Genomic DNA, 14,836 nt, shown 5'->3' on the forward strand with positions numbered 1-14,836 from the left:
TTTGTCCGGGCAGAGGACAGTGATATGCTGATAATAATACAGATTCCCACCTCATACAAATGGGACGGAGCATCCACAGCCACCTGCGGGTTAGGAAGGCTGTCTTGCCCTGAGTTGACCCTGTGTGCTAGTGAGTCATTCCGGGCTGCATACAAATTATGTCTCCCAAACTATTATTAAGAGCAGTTTCCATCCATAACCATGACTCTGGCTTCAATTCCAGTTCATTTCATCTGAATACACAGATGATAACAAATTGAGAATGTAAGTCCAGACATTTACAACAGTTGTTCGTAAATAAATAGCTAAGAATGCCTTTTTTTTTTTTAAATATATTGCTTCTTTTCACATTTTAGTTGCATCAGGTCTATGGTGAATTTCTTCAGTGTTTTTGGATTCTCAGCAAAAGCTGCATGTACCAGAGAAGTTGCACTACTTAAAAATTCATGCACACAACAGAGTCTAAATGTGGTGTAGTAAAGAAAACTTTGTTGGACATACGGAGGGACATATGTTGGAGTTAGAATAGATCCATTCAATGACACTGGGATCCACTTGATCTTCACTATCACCTTCTTAGCACAGCAAAAATCTTCTCTTGGAAATGTGTTAACACTTTTCCTTTGGTTTCACACGTTTTTTTTTTTTACATACTTTTTCAATACAGATAACACACAATGTCATGCAGTGACCCAAAACGTTGTTGAATTAACTGTGTCGAATGAAAGAAACACTTCCACACGCACTTCTTCCATCAGCAATCAGTTCTTATTCCCGTAAAATAGACGCCAAATCTGCGTTGCTGTTTGCAAGCATGGATCAAAGACGCCAAAGACACATCATTGCAGTGAGAGGCCATGGCAGAAGGGCCTGAGGAGGAGGAGTTTGCATGTGTGGTGGAGGAGTTGTAAGAAGAGAAAAAATAGAGCTCAAGCTTCAAATAATATTCGGTCACCAGTTATTGACCATGTTAACAACCGTGGATTGTCCTTCAGAGAGGCTGGCAGAGAGACAAAGGGTCCACTTCATTCGGAGTCAAACAACAGTGGGATCTCTTGTCAGAGTTTTTTTAAATGAGAATAAGTTATGATGTTACTGTAAACCACTGTATATTTCAGTTTTACTGAAATTTACTTTATTCCCCTGTTGGCAAAACAAAGTGTGTTACCAGAACTGCAGTTAAAACAATTCCATTTAAATTATGTAACTGTCACAGTGTCAGTTTTTACTTCTTGCATTTACTTTATGGACTCTACAGACTACTACACACCGGTGGCAGAACATTTTTTTGTGTGTGTGCTGAGCAGGAGTCTGCCATTGTAGATAAGGGTGTAGAAAACAAATTTACTGTGGGCTTTGTATTTCAATGACAGTTCATGGGCATGGAAAGGGCTGCACACAACAATGACTGAAGAAACTTTCTCTGAGAATCTATTTTAGAGCCAGAGGCGCTCGGTTGCTGGCAGACAAGACAGGCAACTGCTTGGGGCCACGGGCCAGTAGGGCCGAGGGCTGACAAAAGTTAAACTATGTAACCCTAAGAGGACCCCGACTCTCAATCTGCTGCAAGTGGTGCATGATTCAGTGTAAACCAACAAGTCTAATGAAACAAGGAAACGGATGGTTAAAAAGGAAGAGAAGTTGTTATTCTGGGAGCCAAAAAAACTATTACGAGTATTTTATTGTAGTTTCCATATCTCAGCCATGTCGGTGTTGTGATGAAGACATTTTTCCCCGAGAGCCTCTAGGATCACCACTGTTTACAGTAATTCCACAGGACATCGCAGAAAAGTGCAAATGCAGAGTGCAGCAGTGTGTGTTATCTGTAGTATAATAACCTTGTAATGTTAAGATACCAACAGAAGCGTTTTGGTTTTTTGTCGTCCAGTGTGTATTGACTGATTGAAAGACTGTCAATGTTGAAACTTAACACGCGTTTGAGGGCAAAATTTAATTCAATTTTTTGCATGTTGTTCATGTTTTGTTTGTGTAACTGTTGTGTAACTGTTAACTCATTTCTTATTCCTGATTTATTTGGGCCACGTTTGCCAGCCCAGTGCAGTCAGTTTCAGCCAGTGACAGCCCGCATGACTGCAAGCAAGGCTGCTTCAGGTTCAAAGACACTCGGTGTCTCTTCAACATCAGAAACAAATAATTGCACCAAGCAATTGTGGCATAATTATTAGTGCGTAGCAGCACGAGCAGTTTCAGTTGCTTCGATATGCCTGATGAAACTCGGATCCTCTTCACCATCCCCTTCTTAGCACATTTTTTACTAACAATGATAACAGATCTCGTCCAAAGACGCAAAACTTTACTCGATTAACTCTGTCAAACAAAAGGAAATTATCTATGTACTGTGCATGTGTGCAACTCCCTATTCAAAATTATTTAATCAGGAGCCAGTCGTTGGACATTTGATTCATTTGGTTTCTTTTAGGTATTTCCAGAGTAGTACAGTATTTGCAGTATCCAGCTCTTTTGAGTTTGTACAGAATAGTGAAAAGAATGTTTGGTATCTAATAAAATCACCTTGGGATGTTGAATCACTTTGAGGGCAGTTTTGTGGTGTTCGAGGGGAAAATTGGCCTTTTGTGAATGTTTTTTTAAGGTTAGAGCATCTCTCAAAGAAAATGTGTCATTTTCTGAGCGTTAACTGTGTTCGTATGATGTCAGACTGGACAAAAGTGTTAAGCAAATCTGCATTTGCTACATTTACTATTATTGAATTTAAACAAAAATATTAATGGGATTGTATCTTTTAGTCAGCTAAGGTTCTGTTCTGAACTATAATACTTTAATACCCTTCCTGAATTTATCTGGCATAATCAACCCAGCGTGGCTGATTTAGCCTATGACAAAACTAAGCTTGCTTCTGACAGTAAAAGGTGCAACCTTATTTCAAACCCCAGCAAGAGAACAGACATGTCCTTGGGGCTTTCATTCGGCATTAGTCACCTTGTTCTCTAGACAGTCTGCCTTGCAGATTCAGTGCCCTCTGCGCCTACGTCAACCTCCCACTTCCTTACTTTCTTCGTGTCTGTACATAATGACTGACACGCATCCACGTGACAGGCAGAAATAGCGACGGCGGACGGAGGCAACAGCTTTAAGGGAGGGGTGCACGAGGCTGGACGAACATATGCTTCCTGTTGATGCTGTAGTGCTAAAAGGGTGATAGATGGGAGTAAGCTGTGAGTATGAAATTGCCAGGTTCAGTAAAGCCTGGCCCCTTGTCAGTCTGTCAATATTCAGCCAAACCCCCTTGTCAGTAGTGTCCACTGTGTGTATAATCTATCCAATTATACACACAGCCACACAGCGGCTAACTCAATTTCTTTTAACATCAGGTTGCATTTACTAGACAGATGTTGAGAATGCAAAATACAGAATCCTTGGCAAACTTATTCATTGCAGTATTATAATAATATCACTACTACTATACAACTTTTAAAATGTTAAATGAAAATGTTGTCACATATCTGAATATGGTGTTTTTAACTTGACAATAGCCTTGTTCAGCATCAACAGTCACCAGCCACTTTATTAGGTAAACTTTAAGTCAATTCAATTCAGCTTTATTTATATAGCGCCAATTCACAACAAAGTCATCTCAAGGCACTTTACAGAATAAAGTCTGTAAATAAAGGCTGGAAATAGTGCTAACTGGAATTGACATAACCCCAGTAAAACACTTCGTTCTCAGAATGCAGGCCTACTTGTGGTTCCCAGAATTTCCAAAGGTAGAATGGGAGGTAGAGCCTTTAGCTATCAAGCTCCTCTTCTGTGTATCAGCTCCCAGTTCAGATTCGGGAAGCAGACACCCGCTTTAGCTTTAAGTCTAGGCTTAAAACCTTCCTCTTTGATAAAGCTTATAGTTAGTTATAGTTATGCTGCTATAGGCTTAGACTGCTGGGGCACCCCCCAACCCCCGATGCAATGAGCTCCTTTCCTCCTCTAAGGACAGAGGTCTCCTCTGGATGACATTAACTTTTTGTGTTTTTTCTCCCATCATTTTTTCTCCTTCTTTGTCTCCTTCTCTCTGTCCCTTTCTGCAGGTGTCCCCAGCTTTGGCTAAAGGGAGATTTTCTTCTCCAGTGTTGCCTAGGGCTTGCTCAAGGGGGATTTGTTTGGTTTCATCCATCCATCTTTATAGTCTTGACTTTATTATGTAAAGGGCCCTGGGATGAAATTGTTGTAAATTGGTGCTACATGAATAAAGTAGCCATCAGAAGATGGGCCCACTGTGATCATATGGTTAGCAACAATACTCAGGCTGTCTGTGACATTTAAACAATGCTCAATCGGTACTAAGGGCCCAAATGGTGCCAAACAATCTCCTTTACACCACCAGCAGCAGCCTGAACCATTGATACAAAGCAAGATGGATCCAAGGATTCATGTTGTTTAAGCCAAATTCTGACCCTATCATCTGAATGTTGCTGCCACAAGTGAGTCTCATCAGAACAGGCAACATTTTCCTAATCTCCCACTGACCAATTTAAATAAGCACTTGTGAATTTAACCTCAGTTTACTGTTTTTAGCTGACAGGATTGGCCCCCTGTGTGGTCGTGTTGTTCAGTGCTGCTCTTCTTTATAACTTAGATGTATTTTTTTATTTTGCAGCCCATTCTTTGTAAACTGTAGAGATGGTTGTAGTAAAAATCCCTGTAGGTAAACAGTTTCGGAAATAAACAGACCAGCCCATCTGGGATTGACAACGGTGCCATACAAAGTCTTTTGAATACATTAGCTTCCCCATCTGATTCTCGGTTTGAACCCGGTACCTCATCTTGACCATGTCTATATGCCTAAATGCATCAAGTTGTTGCCTTGTGATTGACTGATTAGATATTTCCATAATTAGCAGTTGAGCAGGTCTACCTAATAAAAAGACCAGCGAGTGTAAAAAGGATTTATTATTGCTCGCAAGTCTTTCTGAAACTTCATTCACATGCCTCTAATGAACTTGAAATAATCAATAAAATAAAATATGATCTAAAATATGATCTGCATCCCTACACTTCAAAAGCTTTGTCTCTCATCTAAAAATCCCTTTGGATATATTGAAAGATTTTTTTTTTTTTTTCTATTTCATTGTCTGGCTACACATATTCTGTTTGTCAAACTTTAGAAGTATTACACATTTACCTTCAACACATCAGTGCTAATGATACGGAATATGCTGTAGTCAGTACTGTGCAGTTATCAATGGGAATGAGGGCTGATGAAAAGTCTGTGTTTCAGTGAAAGTGTAAATCATATTATGAGGCATCAAATTTAGTCTCCAGAGCAATTTTAAGACAAAGTTTGACATTTTAGAAACTCTCTTTTGTTTGCCTGTTCACATTCTAACAGTGTTAGTAGAGAATACAAATATCACTGTCATACTTGTCTGTTTAATTTGTATCTGGATGTTTTAGGAAGTTTAATGTAGTTTACTCTAAGAAACTCATGTTTTTTATGGCATAATTATGTGACTTGGCTAATGGAGAAATATATACTGCATGTATGCAAGTACTACTGCATATTGATCTCCTTCCCAATGTGTGAAAAACAGCCTTATGTCTTTAAGAATTGTATATTGACACTAAACCCTAGAGATGTCCCAATACCCCTTTTTCCCAGACTGAGTACTCATATTTGAGTACTCGCCGATTTGGAGTAGCAGCATCCAAGTACTAAACTGTTTTGCTTCTAGTTTGAGTTGCTAGACAGTAAAATCCTCATCGATTCATTGCAGCTGAGAAAATCCCAAAACGAATTTGGCAGCGACTGGTGTTTATTAAATAGAACGATCTTTGCTGAGAAGGATAAAAAGAAATGTAAAAATGACAAAGAAAGCACAGATTTAGGGTGAGGCCACACAGGAATGTGAAGGGAACGTGAACTTCAGGTAATGTTCTAGTTAATGTATATAACCTGTGTTGTTGCTGATGTCAGTTGCAAGTATTATTATTTTTTTTATATTCTTAAAAAATATGAATCTGACATGTCTTAACTAGATCTTAAGTCATTAGCACAGCAGAGCTTGCATTCGACTTTACTTTTGTCATCATTAAGTTTATTAAAACAAAAGACATTTTTTCACATCCACCTACCTGCAGAGGCTAAAGTGGTACTGGGCACAGTATTGGAGAAGTTTTATGAGTATGAGCACAAGTACACAAAGGGAGGATTTTGAGCCCAATGCCTGAAACGGGCATCGGCATTGGGACATCCCTACTAAATCGATTTAGCTCAAGAGGAGAGGTACGATGGTGTCCGTCGAGCTGAATGGAAACCAGGCACGTCAAGCTTTGATGCCCAAAGACCTGATGAAGCATATTGTGCTCAAAGTCCAGATGGGGAAGAGGTCTGGGTGGTCGGATGGCACATAAAGACACAGGACTTTCTCACAAAAGACAGGGGTTTGAATTCAGCATGAGACATTGCGTACTTTAATAATATTAGTTTTTTTTATACTAAGGAAGAATGTAACTTTTCAACTATATTTATTTATTTTTTTTTTAACTTAACCTCAACCTACATTTTGGCTGCTTAACCCTAACTTTGCTGAGTTTGTGTGTAAAGTCGACCCAACCAGGATGTTTCTACAGTGGTAACAGAACATTTCATGATGGAGGTCCAATACGCAGGCACCGTCATTCCCCGGGTGTCCAATAGTCATGACAAAGGGTACCTGTAGCTTTCATATGAGACGCCGAGGGACATAATAACACCAATATTCGACACCATAGAAAGCGTCGTTATCTAACCCTGTGGGATGAGAATGTGTTGACTATTGCATTATGTACGGAATGAACTAATAAATCACTTAGTGGCTGTACTGCTGCTTTTCATTTTGCTGTACTGTGGTTCAGGAGGAAATGAGAGGAAATTCTCTTGTGACCACCGTTCTCCCGATGAGTCAAGGACTACACCTCCTGTATCTCTGTATTTTGCGCCGTTCCGGTAAGCGATGATTCACTTGAACTGCATTATCTATTCAGCCATGCTGATGGGAATCCATAGCACGGGAATGAGATTATATCGATTCCCACCCTCGAGGCCACCTTATTTTGTGGGAAAAGAAATGACGGCAGCTCGACAAATTGTCAACATTCCCTTATCATTATTGTTAGACTTGTCCTACTTTTTTTTCGATTGGGCGTAGGTGTGTTATGTGTAGCAACAGTGTGATGTGTGAAAAACAGAGTAGTTTCCTCTCTGTTGTTCTGTCATTGTGTGCCCGGCTGCCTCGTTTCCGCCCTTACATACAGCCATAAGTCATCCATCTAAGAGCAGGGACCCTCTCTGCCAGGCCCCTCTCATTGATTACATCCTGCTGGGTTAGTGTATCATGATGAGGAAAGAGCTCAATTCAATTAGGCTGCCAGAACAAAAAATATGTAGCATACGCTGCCCTTGATGAAAGGATGTCCTCAAGGGTAACAAACAGAAACAAAGTTCTAAGGAGAAGAAGAATTTGGGAGGTGAGGGATGATAACATCCGACATGCTGCGTTGCTTGTGTGAGTTGATAACAGATTTGGATGATGTTCAAGGGTTATGAGAAAGAGAGAAAGAGAGAGAGAGAGAGAGAGAGAGAGCAAGCGAGTGGCTTTCCATTTCCTATAAATGACAGCAGCATAACTCTGGGGATGGCAGTGCTGGAGTATGTATTGCAAAGATTGTACCCTACTTTAGTCTATACAGAAATATCTCAAAAACTACATCAAGATCTTTTGTTGTGATTAACTTAACTTTTTTTAACTGGTGCATTTACTGAGCACTAAATAAATAGTAAATTGCCATTAGTTCCAGCAGAAAAGGCTAATAACCTCTAGCCAAAAGGATCCCAAACCATAGAACTGTATAATATATTTTAACATGCCAACTGCCTGTTCTTTAACATGATTAAATGTTTATAAAGTTGATGACATAAAGCGATAAGAGGAATTATATTTTTATAAACCTCTCTCACATTCAACTTGAACGCCGACAACTTTATTAAAATGCACCACGGCCTCTGTCTGAAAGGACAAATTCATACTGAATCATTTGTTGGCTGGCTGTTTGCAGCACTATACGCTTAAACTGAATGTGTGCAGAGATCATCTATTATATTGCTTTTAACCACAGTTACAACTCTTCTTACAAACAAACTGTTGCAAACCTTCAAACCACTTTAGAGCTAAGAGAGTAAAGAGTAAAGTACTCTAAGTACTGAGTACTGTTCCAGAAGGGATATAAAAAAAAAAGGAATGAGTTCTACTTGTTCACTCACAGCTGCTGCAAAAGATAATCAATTATTGTTATTTAAACATGATATTGGTCAAAAGAATCAAGTTGAAGAATGATACATTTACCATTTCAAAGCGGCTTTTTGTTTTGGCTTCTTTTGGAATGACTCTTACTGAAATTGTAGTGAAGCAGTTTTTCCACAAGAAAAAGCTACAAGGTAAATGTTCTCCTGGGGTCAGGACATGAGTTTGCTCATTCAATGAACAACCCTTTTATAGAGGATGATATCTCAGATGGCAGATAAATCAATACTGAATACACAGACCTATTTCTGTGAAGGCCAAATCATGATGGATCCGCATATCTGAGGGTGACGGATCAGCCTTTGTTAATCTTCTGTAGTTGGAGATGAGCTTTCTCATAACACAGAGGTGATTTATGAGACTACAGCTGTTTGTATAAGGCCTCTCAATAATGCTGCCTTTGGGGACTCGAGAAGATTCTCGCTCATTCTAGATCAGCTCATGGTCCAGGATCTCTAAATAGCACACTGGACAGAGAGCAAATGTCTCTTAATCATCTCCCCAGGGTGACCACCCAGGCTCTTTCCACCCTTTACAACATACCCTCTGTTGTTGCACGTGGCTTACAAAGCAGCTGTTTTCACTGTGCACACTGAGCCACTGAGATTAACAGGGATTTTAAACCGAATTAAATAGATAATTACAGAAAATACGGTCTAAATATGTGTCTAATCAAATTTGCTTTCTTCTTTAAATTACTGAAACAAATCACATCTACGTATGAGAACTCGATGAATCTTTCTATTCTATTCAATTTTTTTTATTCACAGCACACGCCAGGGTTCAAAGAAGACATAGGTTTCAGTGTTGCTACAGTAACCTCTCAGCAGAGAACTTCATCCAACTTCTAAACATGGGAATTACGTCCATGGTGCTTGGTACATCTTAGTGTCAGACACAGGTGATAGTTCTTTGGATTCACTGCAGCAGAATCCTGCACCGAAAGAGCAGCCGGCGTTTGTCTGTCTCAAGTTACAAAGTGTCAGCCACGCAGATGTTTGAACCCAGCAGTAAGATAGAACAGATGTTCTGTGGTCTGCGTGGTTGCAAAAAAAGAGAACATTTACTTAGAACTGTTTCATTTTTATTCTAATACAACATCCACTTCCACCAATTAGAGCAGTGCTTCCCTGCCTTGCACCTCAGGAATTCCTGCCTGGCCTGTTTTCCAAATATCCCTACCCAACTAGTGCCAAGCCCACCTGTGATTACTATGCCTGGATCAGGTGTGTTCAGTCAATCAGATGCCAAAAGATTGACTTCTGATTGACTGAACACACCTGCACCAGGTAACCAGCAGTAGGTAGGGCACTAGTTGGATAGTGGTATTAGTTTTGTGGATAATTGTTATGGTATCTCCCTCGCTTCCTCCACACACCAACAATGCTGCCAATTATGGCTAAAAAGCCAACAATAAGGTGCAAGCGAAAAACCACACATCTATTCCTAATCTTAGATAAACCTGTCAGAAAATAAACCATAGTGACCCCTTTACTTCAAATACACGGTTCTGATGTGCCTATCTAAGCAGTATTTACATTTACTTCAAACTCTTACTGGCAAAAGAAAATAGTACACACTTTTAGCAGGAATTCACATTATTTTGCTGCACTGCTTTTATTTTAGGAGCCGACATGCCCTTGGTAATAAACTGGACTGTGTAGAATATAAATCATATTTTCAGTTACAAAGATACCGAGACTTCTTTTTTCCAATGCATAATTTATGTTTCATCATTGTGCTTGTTAGATGTTCTTTCTTAGAAACTAGTTTTTAATTTTAGGAACTTGCTCTTTCTTCTAGTTGCTTTTGAATTATTCAGCAAGTCCAATCAATACATAGTTAGACTTGTGTCTGAGGTATTTTTTCCGCGTACGTATTGGAAATGTTGGTGATATTGGAGCTTTTGTGTGTTTCTCAGGTGACAAACACACATCTCCTAAAGAAATAAAGGACATTGCAGAAGTAGATTTAATTGCTATCCAGTGTTTATGGTAATACAGATTCTTCCACTATTGTAAATGAGAAGAATTAATTACACAGTTTTTACTCTCCAGACTTTTACACTAGAATTAACAAGTAGTCACATGTGTCCCCTGGGAGAGAATGACTAGGCAATGTACCCTCCTCCTCAGATTTACAAGCATCATAAATACAGTGATACCTCAGTACAAAGCCTGGCAGATAAATAATGATTTGGTATGAAGCCATTTGGAAGCAAAACAAAAGAGGGAGGGGGCTGAGGTTGCCTGAGTGCTGGGCTAAGGCTCCTGCACTGATCAGCGCTGCGTGATGCAGACAACAGAGGCAAAAGAGGAGGAGGATGAGGAGAAGGAGGAGAGGAAGGAGGAGCGAGAAGGGGGGGGGGGGGCAGGCAGACTGAGCCTCGCAGCTCTCAGTCTCTCCTCAGTGCTTCGTAAAGCAGCTTCTCTGTGCTTTTTCTCTCTTCCACGCACAAGCCGGCTTACCTACACTTCTAGCCTGAGCTGACAAGAGCAAACGCAACGACAGAGGGGGCTTCGCTCGCTCCAACTCCTTCCACGCCATGCTGCCCTGGAGAAGGAATAAGTTTGTTCTGGTGGAGGATGAAGCCAAGAGTAAAGTCAAGAGCTTGGGGACCGGGCTGACCTATCACTCGATCCTCTCCTCTCTGCTGCGCTCCTGTCCGGACTTGCTGCCCGACTGTCCCTTTGAGTGGGTGGGGAACATTTTCCATACCAAAAGGCAAAAGGTGGAACTGAACAAAGAGGAGCCTGTTTACAATGTGCGCTACCTGGGGAGCGTGGTCACCATCACAGCTAAGGGAGACGGATGCACACAGGAGGCAGTTGCCAAGATCTGGGCAAGGAGCAACTATGGGGATCAAAGTGTGAAGATGAGATTGACAGTGGGGCCACAGGGCATCCGAATGAGTGTCGACAAGGCGGGAAAGAAGAAGCCCATTCATCTGTACTCTCTGAACAGAATCACCTACTGCACTGCTGACCCATGCCGGCCCAAGATCCTGGCGTGGATCTACAGGCATCAAGTCAAGAACATGGCAGTGGTGCTTCGGTGTCACGCCGTACTGGTCAGCAAATCGGAAAAGGCCCAGGCCATTGCCCACAGTCTTTACCAGAATGCCACCTCCGCCTTCAGTGAGTTTAAACGGCTGAAGCGTCAGAGTGATTTCCGGCACTGCCAGCAGCAGCTGCTGGGGGAGGAAGCAGTGCCCCTGATGCCACTGAGGAGGCTGCTGAACGGCCAGTGCCACTACCGACCGCCCGCTGACAACCCTGGGAGCGCCACTCGGCTCTGCTCCATCACAGAGGAGGAGGAGGAGGAGGAGAAGAAGGATGACCAGGGTGGCACGGATGAGTACCGGGAAATAAAGAAAGCGGAGGAGGATGTGGAGGATCCGACGGAGAAACAGAAGGTTTTAATAACAAACACAGACCCCACTCAGTTACTTTCAGAGCTGGACATTGGGGATATTGCCAGATTGGAGCAGTGCCAAATCAACTTTGTCAGTGACAGCAACAACAACACGTTCACGTTCATAACCTCCCTGGTGTGACCACCAAGAGGTTTAAAAGAAATGCGATTCCGCACCACCACAATTACACATTCCTCTCTTTGCCCTTCACCCGTACCCCCCCCCCAACTCAGGCTCCCTCTTTCCCCCTTCCATGTAATGTGAACTGTTTACCAGTAACTTCTCCTACGACCGGAAGGTAGAGACAAAAAGGCAGCCGAACAGTTCTGTGGGAGTAATTTCTGTTCTGGCCAGATGGCTCCAGTCCTGTTTCGACTATGGCAGTTCGAGAAACTGCGTGTTTACAAAGAGGGCTGGTGATGCACAGACTAACCATAGCACAATGACGAAAAAAGGACAGCGTGTTCAGAGAGCGCTGACGCTGACACCACTGACATGCGGGTTACATATTGATCACAGCGCAGAAGGGGATGTGTTTATTAGTCCTCCAGCTCTTATTTTTGTGACGAAATTAATGCAGCGTTTGCCAGCAGGGACATTTTTCTGATCGACTTGTACTAGTTTTTCAGGGAGGTTCTTTGTAAATTTGTATCCTTTTTTTCTAATGTGACAATCCTCAATGTTGTCCACAAACTGTCCTTTCCGAGCACCCACAATCACGAGAACTTTATTGCAGTTTTACTAATGTTCACAGCCCGACTAATGAGCAAGGCTATAATTTAGGAAGCAAGCCATTGAATCGACATGTTTATTGCTGCCATTTGTTACAGTTTGTTATCATTTATGCATGACATGTCAGCAGTAACCTTTTCGTGCTGAGCTTTTGTCTTTTTCCATGTGACATCTTTGATCTTCTGGCTTTTAAAATTAACACTGTGATAAATGCGTTTGACCAGGGATGGAAATACACAGCTGTTCATTCAGAAATGTCCAGTTTATGTAATGTATTTTTTTGTATATCTAATGCTGTCATTTGGTTTGCTAAAACACACACACAGGCACGCACACACACACCTTAATTTACCATTGCTGTGCTCTTTATAGCCACGTTTTGCAAATGCAGTTTTACCCACGAGCCCTTGCAAAAATGCAGATGGACCCACAATTTACCACAAACTGTTTTTGAATATTCCTGTTGCTAAAAAACTGTGCGACTGTACTAAGATGCATTGTGATTATAATGAGCTATTTAATTTCCAAATATAAAGAATAAAATCCACCCTCATTTGGGTTTCCTTCCTGAATCTCTGAGGGATGGAATTTCTAGATGCTATCAAGGAGATTATTCAAATGACTCCAACAGCTCTATTTCCACTAGTGTGCATTTGCATGTTTGTGATGTGAAAATATGTCAAACGTCCACATCAAATATAACCAAAACAGCATATTTACATTTAGATCATCTGCTTCTTGAGCTATAAAAACTTAAAAACAGCATATCTTGTGTTTTTGGCCACAAGAAAAAAAGCTGAATACATTCCTGCAGACCTTGCTACTGGATTCTTGGCCCCCTTTTTCTTTGAGGCGAGAAATTCATTAGCAGATTGAATTATTCAGGAAATGAACTTAAAGCAACTGCCATTGGAGGATGGCTGTCAGGTCCTGACAAGAATGAATGATCCAAAACAGGGACTGTGAAGTTGACTCACCCATCAACCATCTCACTACTAATGTCAGCCATTTTAAGGACAACAGAGTCTTTAAAGGGTCTTTTACTGGAATCACATAATATTAGCAATTTGTTTGAGTCATTTATCAGTTATTTTTTTGAACAGGACTTTAATGTATTTAATTTCTTGTTACAAAAAACCCCAACCTTTTTATTGAATTAATGTCTGATTTGACAATCCTAACTAAGGAGGAATAATATTTGCTGCTTTTCAAATACTGAGAAAGATTGTTCTACTTTCAGCTGGAAGCTTAAAGAGCAATATATATTTCTCTTTCTGGAACAAAACCCCCTATGAGAAAGAACAGGATCCAGTGTCAAAACACAGAAAATACAGCATTCTCATACCTTTACCACAAATCTACCTGAGCAAGGATAACTGTAGAAAAGAATTGCAAAGAGACGCCATTTGTGTTTTTGTTTCTCCTTTTTTCCTCCTACATTTTAATCTGGATTTCATATTGTTTTTGAGAAATGCACCGTTTCTGACACACGCTGCCAAATGGTTAGCAGAGGAGCCGCAGTACTTTTGTGTACACACAACGCTTGTCATGCGAGCAGGAGAGAGGGAGCAGATGGCGGCAGCAAGGTGCACGCTGCGCTTTATCACATTTATCTTTGCAGAATAACAAGGGCACAATCCCAAATCCCGAGCTTGTTGTGTTATGTCTTATACTGTCAGCCACAGGAGATGCCCTTAAAGAAGATGAAATCTAATCAAAACGCGGCGGACAAGCTGGCGTGTCAAGTGTCACGCACTTCAGTGTGCTGTGCCATTTTACAGCAGGCTGTCATTGCAGAGTTGAATAAAACTGCTTCTGGCTCCTCAAAGCTGTTCAGAGGCTTTTTTATCCTCATGCAGCCTCCGTGAAGCAAACATAGCGAGACGAGTGACAGGCCCACAGGCTCGCTCATTTCCATCATAACAAAAAGAAGCACGGGAACAAAACGTTGTGTCCCAGAGCAGCTGGTAGCCGGGGGCAGTCAACTTTTGGTCCAGGGAATAATATGCCAAAAAGAATGGTGAGCAGCTTGGGTGCGAGGATGACGGAGATGAAGAACGGCCCATGCAGGGGAAGGAAGACCTCTCTGGATCAATAAGACTCAACAGTAATGAGACCTGGTGAAAAAGTGGTTGTGTGTCTTTAATGCTGTTTAATGCATCAACTTCTACATATTTCACAGTGTCCTCCAAATTATACAGCAAAGTAAATTGTTTATGGACGACACATTAATTTTGGGCAGAGACACTAGGCTGACATCAAGTAACTGGTGGCAATGATTGCTGACGTTGCGTCATGACGGCTTTACTTTGACCAAACAGGGCACTTGGACATACCTCAAAGACTACAGACAACAGCCAGCATGAAGGGACGGGTAAGT

The 14,836-nt window shown here is 41.3% G+C and overlaps 1 protein-coding gene across 1 annotated transcript; it reads left to right on the top strand.

Moving 5' to 3' along the window:
- The first annotated feature begins 10,680 nt into the window (after positions 1-10,680).
- On the top strand, positions 10,681-13,009 carry fam43b (family with sequence similarity 43 member B). Its single transcript, XM_067528415.1, has one exon. The coding sequence runs from the start codon at positions 10,855-10,857 to the stop codon at positions 11,863-11,865; it is 1,011 nt and encodes a 336-aa protein (XP_067384516.1). The 5' UTR covers positions 10,681-10,854; the 3' UTR covers positions 11,866-13,009.
- Positions 13,010-14,836: the final 1,827 nt, after the last annotated feature.

This window comes from Channa argus, chromosome 13 (genome assembly GCF_033026475.1).
Source record: "Channa argus isolate prfri chromosome 13, Channa argus male v1.0, whole genome shotgun sequence".
NCBI classification, from domain to species: Eukaryota; Metazoa; Chordata; class Actinopteri; order Anabantiformes; family Channidae; genus Channa; species Channa argus.